General features: G+C 49.0%; 1 protein-coding gene across 3 annotated transcripts in view; it reads right to left on the reverse strand.

Annotated features, from left to right (window-relative positions):
• Positions 1 to 12,266, reverse strand: part of Vwa3a (von Willebrand factor A domain containing 3A) — a 51,820-nt gene extending 39,554 nt beyond the window's left edge. For all 3 annotated transcript variants that reach the window (XR_007106103.1, XM_047533619.1, XM_047533618.1), the window contains exons 1-5: positions 12,128 to 12,266; positions 7,361 to 7,484; positions 2,374 to 2,498; positions 2,209 to 2,286; positions 271 to 325 (exon numbers count right to left, since the gene is read on the reverse strand). Coding sequence is in view for 2 of the 3 variants with exons in the window: in XM_047533619.1 (XP_047389575.1) it covers positions 271 to 325; positions 2,209 to 2,286; positions 2,374 to 2,498; positions 7,361 to 7,483 (381 nt within the window). In the remaining variant the exon portion in view is untranslated. The remainder of the gene's footprint in view (positions 1 to 270; positions 326 to 2,208; positions 2,287 to 2,373; positions 2,499 to 7,360; positions 7,485 to 12,127) is intronic.
• Between the last annotated feature and the right edge of the window lie 1,774 nt (positions 12,267 to 14,040).

Genomic DNA, 14,040 nt, shown 5'->3' on the forward strand with positions numbered 1-14,040 from the left:
CTGGTCAATTAGTTTTCCTCAGCTCTTGGTCATGGTGATGGGTCTAAATCTCGCTAGTGACAGGGAAGCTTAGAGTTGCTGGTGACCGTCTCTCCCAAGCCTGGGGAGAGCCATCCTGAGAGCAAAACCAAGCCCCAGGAACGCAGAGCCCAGAGACAAGTCACCCTTGGGCACAACGGGGTCTGGGTTTTCATCTATGTAGGTTAAGAAGCTTCCCAGTACAGATGGAATGAGTGAAAAGGGACAAAGAACAAGACCCGCATCTGTTACCTTCTTGCTGTTTTCTGTGAGCCACTGAATTCTCTGCTGATAGCGCTCAACGACTCTGTCAAGACACCGGAAAGACTCATCACCCAAGGTCAGCCGAGCAACAGCCACTTACATGCACAGAAGGAAGGTGTGGATGGGATTTTTAAAAACCTTACGGCTTTGGGAGGATATAAGGCAAAATCGAGCAAAGACAAAATCACTCCAGGTCCGAGTCTGCCAGGGCACCAGGCCACATGCCCAGGGGTTTGCAGAAGGTACCGGGGCAGATGCTGCTCTGCTGGCGACAGGATCTACGTTATCAATGGCTGGTTTGGCGAGGCAAGGGGCAGCCTGCAGGGTGAGGGGAGGTCTGGGGGGACGGGAGCCGTGCCTCCCAGTCTCCTTGAGACTCATCCTAAGGTACAACCTGGGCGGTTCAGCAGCAGCTTCTTGGTAACAAAATATTGCTTTTCAAAAAGTAGTCAGAGGAATTTCTTGAGGTTCTCCTAATGCAAAGCAAACCATTCCAGTCACCGGTTGGATAGTAGCATGACAGGGACTCAAGGTAAAGACCCAGTCCCTTGAGATTAATTGACTTGCACTCACTAAGGGCAGATGGACTTGGGGACCAGAGAAGAGCAAGGAAAACCTATGAATATGAAATCACAGGGCAGGGAGTGGTGGCTGGAGTTGTAAGGGACACGTGAGCTATGAGCATGAGCGTTATAATGAGATGAACTTGGGCTTGAGAGTCAGCTCCTCCCATCACTAGCTGTGTGACCTTGGGCAGGTGTGGTAACCTCTCTGAGCCCCCGTGTTGCATCATCTTCAGCAGGCAGATACTAAAGCACTCTATCCAAGTTGATTTGCCCAAATTCAACTCACTGAAAGTCAGTTCTCTGAAAATCAAGTGGCCACATGACCAGTTAGCTTAATAGACTAGAATATTCCATAAAGTACTAGATTCAAAATTAAAACCTAATCCAATAAAATATCACAGAATTCTTCAAAACCCATTTAATCTTCTAACTTAATAAAATTGCTATGAAATTTACAGGTAAAATGTTTTGATAAATTTGACAAATTGGTCACTCTGTAAATGATCATTTAGCAACTGACTTGGTTAACTGGTGTGAGAGTAATACAATGTTTTGGTTAGTTTTAAGGGTTAAATAAGATAATGCATGCAGTCCTTAGCGGAATTTGTGACACACTAATAAATATTATCTATTATTATTTTTATAACCTTGCAGAAAACCTCAGGAAAACAGTAATTATGGATCATAGATTGATATAACTAGGATGGACTCTTAAGGACCATCCTATTCTGTCTACTGATTATTCAGAGACATATCTGTATGCATGTGTGTATTTATTTGCACATGTACTATCAAAATCAGTTTAGGAGTGGGATGTACGCATATTTTTGACACACATTACAAAGGTTTGAGACCCACCAATTTGAACTTGAAAGTCGTCACTTTTTTTATTTTTATTTTCTGGTACTGGGGTTTGAACCCAGGGGTGCTTATACCACTGAGCTACAACCCCAGCCCTCTTTATTGTTTATCTTGAGACAGGGTCTCACTAAGTTACTTAGGATCTTGCTAAGTTGCTGAGGCTGGCCTCAAACTTGTGATCCTCCTGCCTCAGCCTCCTCATCTGTTGGGACTGCAGGCAAGCACCACCACTCCCAGCTCTGAAAGTAGCCTCTCCTAACCATTAAACACCACAAGAAGCTGTGAGGTTTTATGAGTTCATCCAAAGGGACCATGTATTTTAAAAGACTGAGTGAAACTCATTTGCTCCAACCTTTGCATTATAACAACGTGGGGTTACAGGTGGGAAGAGACCTGCCCAAGATCCCGCAAGACTGGTGTTTGAACACAGTTCCTTCAGGCTGGGGAATGGCAGCATCTTTGGCACTGGATTTGAAAGGACATTGGGAAACATACTCACTCAGAAAGCTTTGATTCAAACTGGCAGATGGCCTGGGTAGAGAAGTGCACCTTCTGCGTGGCATTGTGGCCCTCCTCCCTGAAAAGCAAAGCCTTGTGAAGGGCTCTGGGGACCAGGGGCGGCGCATCATGCAGCTCTGGGGGGTGGGAGTGGCTTCGGACTCACAGCGTGGCTGTGCCCTGACCTAGCAGGTCAGCCAGGGTGAGCTTCTCAAACTTTAAACTGTGAGTTGAAAGCCAGTCTTCCGAGTCTTCCCGAGCGGAAGGCCGGTCCTCGCCCTCCTGCAGCCTCTGCAAGACAGAAGCCAGGGTCAGACGGAAGACGATGTGTGGGGCAAGGTCGTGGCTCGGTGGCAGAGCGCTTGCCTCGCATGTGTGAGGCCCTGGGTTCGAGCCTCAGCACCACCTAAAAATAAACGAATAAAATAAAGGTCCTGGGATAATTTGAAAATACTAAAAAAAAATAAATAAAAATCTATAAAAAAAAGAAGACGACTGTTTGGGGTGGACAAGGATGCCTTGGTTCCTCTCTCACGGACCCCCGGTGCCAGGTCCCTCCTAAGGCAGTCTACAAATTCTCCTGCTATGGAAACTGATGAACTGGAGGCCTAGGCTCTGAACTAGTGGCCCTGAAGAGACCACCCATTCCCCATCCCATGCCTCATCCCCAAATGTGCCTGGGCCATTCCAGGGTGACACCGTGACCAGCCTTGTGAATGACCGTACCCACACGTTGACCTGACAACGTGACAGTAGAATGCTGAGCCACAACCTCTGCAGCGACTGGCCCAGAATAGGTGGGATTTGGTCACTGATTATTAACTTCCCCGATTTGGGGGGGAAATTGAACCCACTGAGCCACATCCCCAGTCCTTTTAAAATATTTTATTTAGAGACAGGGTCTCCCTGAGTTGCCTGGCTTCTCACTAAGTTACTGAGGCTGGCTTTGAACTTGCGATCCTCCTGCCTCAGCCTCCCAAGCCGCTGGAAATACAGGCTTGCTCTACTGCATCCGGTAACTTCCCCATTTTTTGTCCCCATTTCCAACTCAGGACCAACCAGAGAAAGTCAAATGTGTCCCCAAACTAGTCACAGAAGATGCCTGCTTCTAATGAGCCCGGCTCCAGACGCCTCACACCAATACCCTCAGACTTGTGGCCTCAGCCTCCCCTTTTCTCGTGACAAATTTTCCCATTTCCCCGCCGGCCTTTGAGTCTCTACACAACACCAGTGGTGGTGGCTGATGAGCACACCACGGGGCTGCTCCCCTGTGGGTGGGTGGTCTTTGTTTATTTCCACACTTGTCTTCTCTGTGCTTTTCCAGGTGAGTGGGTTCTGCCTCTTGTCATCCTAAAGGGTCCTCTAAACATCTGTTGGCTAACCAGTGAAAAAGGGATGGGGTGATTCTGTCCGGCAGCCAATGTTTTAGAGGAAGACTCTCCTAGGCATTGCAGGACCGAGGCCATGGAATGGAGGATGCTCCCCTGCTGGTACCTAGTGACATTTGTGTCACTTACAAACTGCGAAACTCGGGCTGCGCATGGTGGACTTGGTGGTGGAGCGGAAGTCTGTCCTCAGAGGAACCCGACGTTGGCAGCGCTTTCCGGAAGCTGATTTGAGACGCTGATCTGCCTCGTCTGGTTCACCTCTTCTGGAGTCTGTTTCTTCCTTCCCCTTTCCAGCCGGTATTTCGGAGCCCTTACCTTGAACTAGGCCCCGTCCCTGGTGCTCGGGCTGAGCGGACCCTAGTGCTGTGTGGACGCTAGTGCTGTGTGGACCCTAGTGCTGTGTGGACCCTAGTGCTGTGTGGACCCTAGTGCTGTGTGGACCCTAGTGCTGTGTGGACCCTAGTGCTGTGTGGACGCTAGTGCTGTGTGGAACCTAGTGCTGTGTGGACCCTAAAGCTGTGTGGACCCTAGTGCTGTGTGGACCCTAGTGCTGTGTGGACCCTAGTGCTGTGTGGACACTTGGGCTGTGTGGACCCTAGTGCTGTGTGGACCCTAGTGCTGTGTGGACCCTAGTGCTGTGTGGACCCTAGGGCTGTGTGGACGCTTGGGCTGTGTGGACCCTAGTGCTGTGTGGACCCTAGTGCTGTGTGGAACCTAGTGCTGTGTGGACCCTAGGGCTGTGTGGACGCTTGGGCTGTGTGGACGCTAGTGCTGTGTGGACGCTTGGGCTGTGTGGACCCTAGTGCTGTGTGGACCCTAGTGCTGTGTGGACCCTAGTGCTGTGTGGACGCTTGGGCTGTGTGGACCCTAGTGCTGTGTGGACGCTTGGGCTGTGTGGACCCTAGTGCTGTGTGGACGCTTGGGCTGTGTGGACGCTAGTGCTGTGTGGACGCTTGGGCTGTGTGGACGCTAGTGCTGTGTGGACACTTGGGCTGTGTGGACCCTAGTGCTGTGTGGACACTTGGGCTGTGTGGACCCTAGTGCTGTGTGGACGCTAGGGTTGTGTGGACAAGAGAAAGAAGTGTTCGTGCCTTCTTGGAGCTCTATCCTAGCGTGGAGAGACGGCCAGTAAACTAGAAATGAAATCACTCTGCATTACAGCCTCAGAAAGGAACCATTCCGTTAAGAGATCAGAGCAGGGAAATGGACAGAAAATGACTGGGGTAGGGGGAGGCTGTTTGGTTGACCTGAGCCGGAAATGCACATTCCGGGTGGAGGCTTGGAGGCCGGGAGGCTTGAAGACCAGAGAGGCAGCTGCGTGTTGGAGCATAGCAAATACGGGGTGGTGTGACCAGAGAAGAGGCTGGACAGACTCCCCGCCAGGCCTCCATCAGGTGGGGATTCTGAAGAGCTTCCTACCTGCTGCTGTGGTCTCCATGGCACGGAAGGCCCTGAAGTGTTACCAGAGTCGGCCAGACTCAGCTGGGGGATGCGACCCCGCTCGGCTCCTGGCGTGAGACACCCTTCCCTTCCCTCCAGTAGCCACTCAGGAGTCTGGGCACTCTCAACCCGGCTGGGACCCACGCCCCGGTCAAAGATGTCTCCTGGCACCTGCTTGAGCCCTAAGTGGGCTGTGGTGGGGCTGGAGTGGGCGGGCTGCGGAGGGGAGGGAAACCGCCCGCGTGCTGGACAGAGGACAGCGGCTGCGGGAGGAGGGGGTGGGGGCCAGAGGGAGGGGACGGGGCGTGCAGTGCCCGGCAATCCGCGTCCCAGCTGTGTGACAGGGCACTGCCTCCCTTTCTGGACCTCGTGGTACCTTGAGCGTCCCTTGAGCTCCCCACCACGACCCTTATTCTCCCCTCAGGTCTGGTCACAAATGGGCCAAAATAACAAAGATAAAACACTACTACTGTCTTCCTGCTAGATAGCTTCGCATGCCTTAAATTCTGTGCCCGAGACCTGCCCTTCCTCAGTTCAAAAAGGAAATCAGCAAGTGTGAAGGAAGAGTGAAAAACATTCATGATTATAGCAAAACTCAAGTAGCACTTCCTGTCTGTCAAGAACTTTCCATACATTCACCCATCACCTCTACAAATAGGTTAGTCATCATAACCCCATTTTACTGACAAGGAAACTGAGGCACAGAGCACTTAAGTCATTTGCTCCAGGCCACACAGCTAGTAATGGTGGAGCTGGGATTCAATCCCAAGCAATAAAGCCCAAGTCGTGCTTGTAACCGTAATCCTACGCCTAAGCCAAGCGGATTATCTCCTGAACGAACGAGAGAGAGGACGGAGGACTTTCTCGTTATGTGATTCCATGCCAATCAATGTCCTGCCCTTGAAAGGCACAGCTGAACGTCATGGTCCCTGTCCCACTTCTGCCTCATGCCAACACTAGATGTCACTCTTCTCATCTTTAAGGACCGGGTGGGATCTCTGAGCTTGGTCATCTTCCATCTTCCTTGCATTTGAAATGATCTTCCATGTTGCAGGATGGATATTTTGAGTTACTAATATTTGGAGACCCACTATGAGCCACGTTTTAGATTTAGGTGCTTTATATAGACCTGTGTTGGGCGACTCTTTCCCTTGTCCTTACAGCTCTCTATGAGAGAGGAAGAGGAGACCCGGAATAAGGCTGATAATCTAAGAGCGGTCCTTTGTCCACCTGGGAAGTCACACATTTTAATATGAAGTTAGATGAAATAAAGACCCACGTCACCAACATCTGAAGTCACTGAAAGATTTCTTCAACATTTCAAGACTCTATTGACCTTGCCTCATTTCCTTTTTTTTAAAAAAAAAACTTTGTAGTTGTAAATGGACAGAATACCTTTATTTTATTTGTTTTGATTTTAGGTGGTGCTAAGGCTTGAACCCAGAGCCTCACACTGCTAGGCAAGTGCTCTGCCACCGAGCCCCAGCCCCTGCCTCTCACTTCCTTTTAATTAACCTTGCATTCCCATAGGTGCCAAAACTTAAGAAAACAACATGCCTATTCTTCTGGTTGTCTAATTACCAGCATTAGAACGGTATGGTTTGGACCGTCAACCGTTTCAAAGGCATCATATTTGAATTCTAGACATTCTAGTGTAGGTGAGCAGATGGTTACGGACTAGGCTTGCACCTGACCACCGCCGCTCTTTCCATTAGAATGAACTCTGAGTTCTAGACAATCTCCTCCCTCTCTCTGGAAAACAGCATGCTAATCCATGGAGAATCGGTCTAAGACCAAAAAGAAGCTTCTGTTCTAGAGTTTCATTCTGCTACAACTCTTTTGCTCTACCAGCACTTTTTCTTTCTTACTTCCTTTGTGTGTGTGTGCGGAGCTGGGGACTGAACCCAGGGCCTTGTGCATGTGAGACAAGCACTCTACCCACTGGGCTATGTCCCCAGCCCCCTCTACCAGCACTTTCTCAAACGGGATTTTCTATCTAGATTTTAGGGAATCCTCAAATTTAAAAAAATCTCAGGAAGGGGAACTTCAGAATTAAACACTTCAGACTTCAGACGTTGACAACATGATCAGAATCTTGACAGATTCCTGCATATTTAATGATGTGGCCAAGGCAGCTATAAAATCCCTACAAACAGCATAGCGAGTCTTCACTCATTTCTAAAGTCAGGGGATTAGAGATGAAGCTTAGCTAACCTTTTTCAGTCTGGGGAATCGTATGTGAATAAAGAAATACCCAGCGTTTACGACGTTCTATGTACCCTGGCTGTGACCCGTCACTACTCACGGAAAGCGCCATGGACTCACCAGTAAGTCGTGTGTCTGGTTAACGTGCGTGACCAGTAACCCATCATCTGGATTCTGGCCGGGTCCATTCGCGTCCTTCCGGTTCGGTTGCTTCCTTGAATCTCTGTCAGTGTTCCTCTTCATGCTACAACACATCAATGATTAGATCAGTGTCCCAGCTCTGGACCTCAACTCTACACCACCAGTGCCTCCTTTCTTGCCTCTAGTTCCAAAAAAGGATTCCAGGAACACTGCTATTTCTGTGCAGGAACTCAGAGGTTCCTGTAGCGTCCTGATCAAAGGCGGACTTTGGGCTGGTGGGACCTTACATCATACCGTTTTGGTGGTTGGAGGGCGAAAGCCCCCAAGCAGCTGTAAGATGTAGTGATCATTCGTCTGGTCTCACTTCAAGGCAGGTGTTTCCCCCTCAATTCCCACGGGTGCAATACCGCTGCTGCTTTCATTTGCAACCCAGAGAATCCTGCTTACATATGATTTTCCAGAAATATGTTATGTTGACCATGGAGGACATGATGAGTTTGAGTAGCCATTATAAAAATAACCAACTCTTGGGGCTGGGGAGATAGCTCAGTTGGTAGAGTGCTCACCTTGCAAGCATGAGGCCCTGGGTTCAAGCCCCAGCAGCACAAAATAAATAAATAAAAAAATAACCAACTCTTATTTTGCCAAGGAGGACGAGCACACAAGAGGATAAACGCAGCATGCAGACAGTAGTTTTGAGCGGCTTGTTCAGTCCAGCTCTTCTTTTAACTAATCGATACGCTACATACATATTGGGCGTCTGGTAGGTTGAAGGCACTTGCTTGGTGCTAAGGACTCAAGGGTGAACAAGGTGACCAGGGTTTCTCCGCCCCGGCCCTTCTGACGTTCAGGGTGGACGGTTCCCTTGCGTGTGTCTGTACATTGCAGGATGTTTGGCAGCATCCCGGTTGCTCCCAATGAGATGCCAGCAGCACCTTCCTCCCTCCTTGTGATAACCAAAAGCATCTCGGGACATTGCTAAGTATCCCCTGGTGGCGATGGTAGTTGAGAACCAGTGAGATAGGTATTGTCCTTGACTTGTGGAGTTTATATTCTAAAACTGGAATTAAAAAGTGATTACACACCATGGCCAATGCTAGGAAGGAAACACTCAGGACGCTGTGATAGAAAGGCCTCGGGAGAAGGGTCTGTTCTGCAAGGCAAAGTGGTGGGCACAGGTGTCTTTTGAGCTCAGACCTTTTTGAAGGGTGAGACAGGGAGTCCACGATAAGAATGGAGAAGACTGGGGCTGGGGAGATAGCTCAGCTGGTAGAGTGCTTACCTCGTAAGCACAAGGCCCTGAGTTCGATCCCCAGTACCGCAAAAAAAAAAAAAAAAAAAAAAAAAAGAATGGAGAAGACTGCAGTAATGCAGCCACATCGATGTTTATAGCAGCTCAATTCACAATAGCTAGATTGTGGAACCAACCTAGATGCCCTTCAACCGATGAATGAATAAAGAAACTATGGTATATATCCACAATGGAATATTACTCAGCCATAAAGAAGAATAATATTATGGCATTTGCCAATAAATGGATGGAATTGGAGAATATCATGCTAAGTGAAAGAAGCCAATCCCCAAAAAACCAAAGGCCGAATGCTTTCCCTGATAAGTGGATGATGATATATAATGGGGGTCGGGGGTAAGTGATGAGTCCACTGGCGTTGGCTGTGTCCACTTGCAGCTTCGACCCCGTGCTGTCAAGACTCAACCCGTGAGATGGCCTAGGCCCTCCCCTCCTTCCGCGGTGTTCCAGCTCAGAGAGAAGAACCACTATCTATTTACCATCTACTTACAGGGGTCAGAACTCCAGGATTGTTCTTGACACCCCTCCTGATGCCAACCCATCATCTCATCGTGTTAATTTTACCTCCCAAACCTCACCGTTTATCTCCGCCTCTGCGGACATTTCTCCAGTCCACTGTCACCTGTCACAGACAACTGCAGTAGACCCTGGCTGCCCCTACGTCCCCTCGGCCCTCCCATCTAGTCTGTTCCCTTTACCGGCTGGAGTGATCTTTAAAAAACACAGATCTAATGTTGGCCTCTCGTCTTCTCCCTCTTGCTTAAAACTGATCAAAGGCTTCCCTTTTTTCTAGGAAGAAGACTAAGATCCTTGAAATGGAATTTGAGGCCCAGAGGGTTTGACTGCTGCTCATCTACCTCTCTAGCCTCCCCACTTTCCCACGTCCCCTCCTTCTGTGTTCCACGAGGGCCCTGGAATGCTCCATGGTTCCTCTCACCCCAGGATCTTTGCATGTGCTGCTGTCTTTGCTCTGGAACCTTCTCCTCCACTCCCTGTACTCTCCTCACATTTCTTTCGGATGGCTCCAGTATTCCATTCGAGTTCAGTTTCCTCTATTTCATATAGATTTTCCCGGGAATGTGCTCCTTTCTTTTAAATAACTTAATTTGGAATGATAAATTCATTAGTATGATTTTTTTTAAGAAATGGTGGGTCTCTCCCATGACACTGTTGGTCGCGGGAGAGCAGGGACTGGCAGACAAGAAGTATTTAGAGGAAGTGGATTGAAGGGGATGGAGGGGTTTAAAAACTGCCTTGGTTCTTGAATTCCTAATAATTTCCCAAGGCATTTGGTAAGAACTGACCCATTTTCTGCCCTTGGACCCTGTGAACTACCCTGTTCCTTTTTGCTTAATCTAGTTCATTTCAGTTTCTGTTACTTGCAATCCAACAAATCCTGGTTAAGATACAACCTGTGAAGAAACTATGAAGTCGCAGCTCAAACACTCGTGTGTTCTTTTAGGAAACTGCTGGAAGAAAGAGCTTAGCAATGGTTCAGCAACTGGCTTTTCTCTTCCAGGTCTTCACTTCTCTTATTCAGAAGATGCTTTGTTTTCTGGGAAGCACCAGGATAATGTGGCAATGTCTTAAATTAACAACCAAACTGGCTTGACTTCAGCGAGCGTCCCTGGGAAACCCTGATGGCAGGGACCATTGAAATAGAAACGCCTGGTGAACGGGCCCTTTCGTAGTGCCTCAGTTCCTTCTTGTCGGTGGGTGATTGATGCTTTTTTATGCATAAAGGGGCCAGCACGATTGGATTCTGGGGGCTCTTGCAGGGGAGACAAAGCAATGGGGGCCTGGGAAGAACCTTCCAGAGACCTTCGGTTTCCTCATCTGCAGAGTGGAAGAGGGGTGAAGTACTGAGGGCCTACTTCAACTTCATTGTCAAGAGGACCAAATGAAATTGGGTTTGTAAAAGTGCTTTGCAAAATACAAAGTACAGTAGAAATAACGCAGAATGCCACTAAACATCTGCTGCATAAGACGCAGAAACACGTTTTCCTTTCATGAGCATTTTGAGTGCCTGCGGGCCGAGAGAGTGGTACGGGGGAGGATGAAGGTGGCAGCCTTACCCTCGGGCCTCTGATCAGAGGAAACCTGATAGAGAGGGAGTCGAACAGGACCCTCCAGCCATTTTATTGTTCTCCACAGCAGACCTTCACCATCTGACCTTCCTATGCCAACTGCTGCCCCTTCTCTCCCGGCTGAGCACACCAGAAGTATGGTCCCTGAGCGCAGGGGCTTAGCAAGGTCCACTGCTAGATTCCTTTTACAGAAAACAGTGCCGAGAACGTAGATGCTTCTTAAAACAACCAGCCAAACAAAAAGCACTTATTGAACAAACACTCTAAGCGGGGAAGGTTCAGAGTTTGGGCAAAGGTGGGCCACACTGCCCTGGCGGAGAGACTAGAAGGGGAAGGAACACACGAACTGGCCCTTGTTGTTGGCCTTTTGGTCAAAGGGAGAGAGGGAACCTGATATTTCATTAAAGAAAACCTCAGGGCTGGGGAGATAGCTCAGTTGGTAGAGTGCTAGCACAAAGGCCTGGTTCAATCCCCAGCACCGCAAAAAAAATAGAAAGAAAGAAAACCTTTGGCTAACTTGCCGGTTTGTTAACAGGGTTTGTATTTTTTTTTTTTTTTTTTTAAATTTTTTAGTCATAGGTGAACACGATACCTTTATCCCATTTATTTTCATGTGGTGCTGAGGATCAAACCTAGTGCTCACACGTGCCAGGTGAGCACTCTGCCGCTGAGCCACAAGCCCAGCCCGGTTTGTACTTTTAACTGCAGAATTATCTCACGTCGCCAGACTGATTCCTCCAATATGCAGAGTTGCTGCTCTCACTCTCTGTTTGGAACTCTGCCGTGGCTCCCCAGTGCTCTAAGACCATCAAGTCAGACCTTTATTTAAAATTTTTTTCTCGCATGTATATGGGGTAATAACGTCTATCTCATTCCACCATCCTTCCCATCCCTACCGCCCCTTCCCTCCCCTCACTCCCCTCTGCATATTCCAAAGTTCCTTCATTCTTCCCTGCCCACCCCCCACCGTGGGCCAGCATCCGCTTAGCAGAGAAAACCTCGGACTTAATGCCTTACTATTTCATGCCCCCTTGTTCAAGCATTTCTCAGAATGCCCTTTTCCCCTTTCATCTGGCAATAAAGCTCAGTAAGTTGCTTCTGACCCCAATTTGCTGCCCCCAACCCTCCACAGCAGAGCCCCGTGGAAGTCTTGCTTGCTCTTCTGTCTCATCCCAAGTTGTCACCGAGTCTCCCCAACCAGCTTACCTATTGCAAACCCCGGGCACCTGGAACAAGGCTTGGCAGGCCAGGAGCCAGGACTCCCTAAAGCTTTCTTGCTCAGTCAAGAGCTTAGCCTCTGGGCCGCCGCTGCCCTCTCTTCCCAACCTGGTCCACCCTTGTGACACTCACCTTCCTCGCTTGCATTTCTTTTTACTTCTGCATCTTTGGGAGAAGGGTCTCTGGCCCTCCAGGGCTCTGCTTCTTCTGGTTCCGACTTCTAGCTGCTCCAAGCTCCTCTAAGCAACTCCATAGTGGAACCTGCCCTGCGGGAAGTGTTAGCTGGTCTCCAAGGCAACCGACCGAGCCACTGCAGCTTGGGGCAGGCAGGGCCTGGGGAAAACTCTGGCCCCAGGGAAGAAGTTATCACCTCCTTGTTGATAACAACCTCTCCCCGGGAATCTGCTCTTCTCCACCCTCACAAGATCCTGGAAGCAGGATTTGGACCTCTTTTCTAATTTTAGAATCTCCAGGTCAGCAGAGGACTATGGTTTAGACCAGTGGAGCTCTTGTGGTGGAAGTGGAAGATACCAGAGAGCCTGTAATGAGCATGAAAAGTGGCAATTGTCTCCTCAGACTCCCTAGGGTCTCCTAAAGGAGACTGACAGCCTCCCCCGCTCCATGTCCAGCCCTGCCCAAGCCCAGCTGCCTGAGCAGCTCGCTCGGTGACCTCCGAGCATCACCAGAGAATTATCCACAGTGCTTCCTAGACCTGGGTGCCCAACCGAAATCACCTGGGCTGCTTGCTAAGCAAGCACGTTCATTCTCGGCAGGTGATTGATCAGAGCTGCGGCCAGTGTGGGAACATGAACCTTTAACAATGGTCTCAAGTGATTATGATGTAACCAGGTCCCGGCCCATCACTGGGGACCTCTCTAACCCCTTCCTTTATAGAGTTCAAGAGAGATGAAGTGAGGAATCCAATGTCAGCCAGCTTGTAAGTGGCCGAGGGATTTGCGCTTGGTTTTTCTTATCCGGGTCATTTCTCAAATCAGTCTTCACTTTCTGAACCTTTAATAAGTTAGAACACGTGCAACTTGGGGTGGTTGTCATGTTAGAGATGTCCTTTGGATGTTGAGCCCAAAGTAGCTCCTGCAGGCGAGGTCAGGAACGACCACACCTCAAAGTAGAAACTCTGGGCAGGACAGTCATGGGCTGGGAGCAGCATGTGTAAAGCCAGGGCATGTGGCATTTAGCAATGCCACCAAGGCAGGACAGGAGGGAGGTCAGAGAGAAGGGACTCCGTGGTCACAACAGCTCACGGCTACCGTGAACAGGAGGCGAGGGCCTCGGTGTCCACCTTGATGGGAATCCCAGAGGCTGGCTAACTTGGAGACACCACTTTGTGAGACAGACGGACATCTGCTACTCTCTTCTCCCTGGGTCCCTGGATACACGGGTTTTCAATGGTTTGTGAGCAGTAAAACCCAGCACTGAAAACTTTGTTACTGCTTTCTTCTGCTTGAAATTACATGACACACACATTCTGAATGTCCTTGTGCCAGATGGATAAAGCAGAGGAAGACTTTCAGGTTGACCGGCTGAGAAGAAAGCTAAGCGTGGGTACCGTCTTTCTCAGCTGCCCTCAGAATCGAGGCTGTGATTGGCCCCATGTAAGGCAGCAGAGCAAAACAGGAATTTCTCTTTCTTACTTTAGGCTCTTGGGACCTGATCAGGGTCAACTCATATATATATTTTTTTTAACTCTTTTAGATGTTGTTAACCTTTATTTTATTCATTTATTTATTTGTGGTGCTGAGGACCAAACCCAGGGCCTCACACCTGCTAGGCAAGCGCTCTGCCACTGAGCCACGACCCAGCCCTCAGCTCATCTTTCATGAGAGAGTTGGTAACATAACCCAGGAGGATGGTGCGATTTTTTTTTTTTTTTTCAGTTACTAATTTGTGTTTTCCTTTATTTCTCTGTCTTTTAAACTAAGGAGCAGGTGCTTTTTGTTGAGTTGAGAAGCAGCATGAAGTCAGCAGCTCTTTCTGTCTTTTGTAAAAGCCTCAGCTCACTAAAAGATTCAGGTGACATGCTATGA

The sequence above is a fragment of the Sciurus carolinensis genome, chromosome 18 (genome assembly GCF_902686445.1).
Source record: "Sciurus carolinensis chromosome 18, mSciCar1.2, whole genome shotgun sequence".
NCBI classification, from domain to species: Eukaryota; Metazoa; Chordata; class Mammalia; order Rodentia; family Sciuridae; genus Sciurus; species Sciurus carolinensis.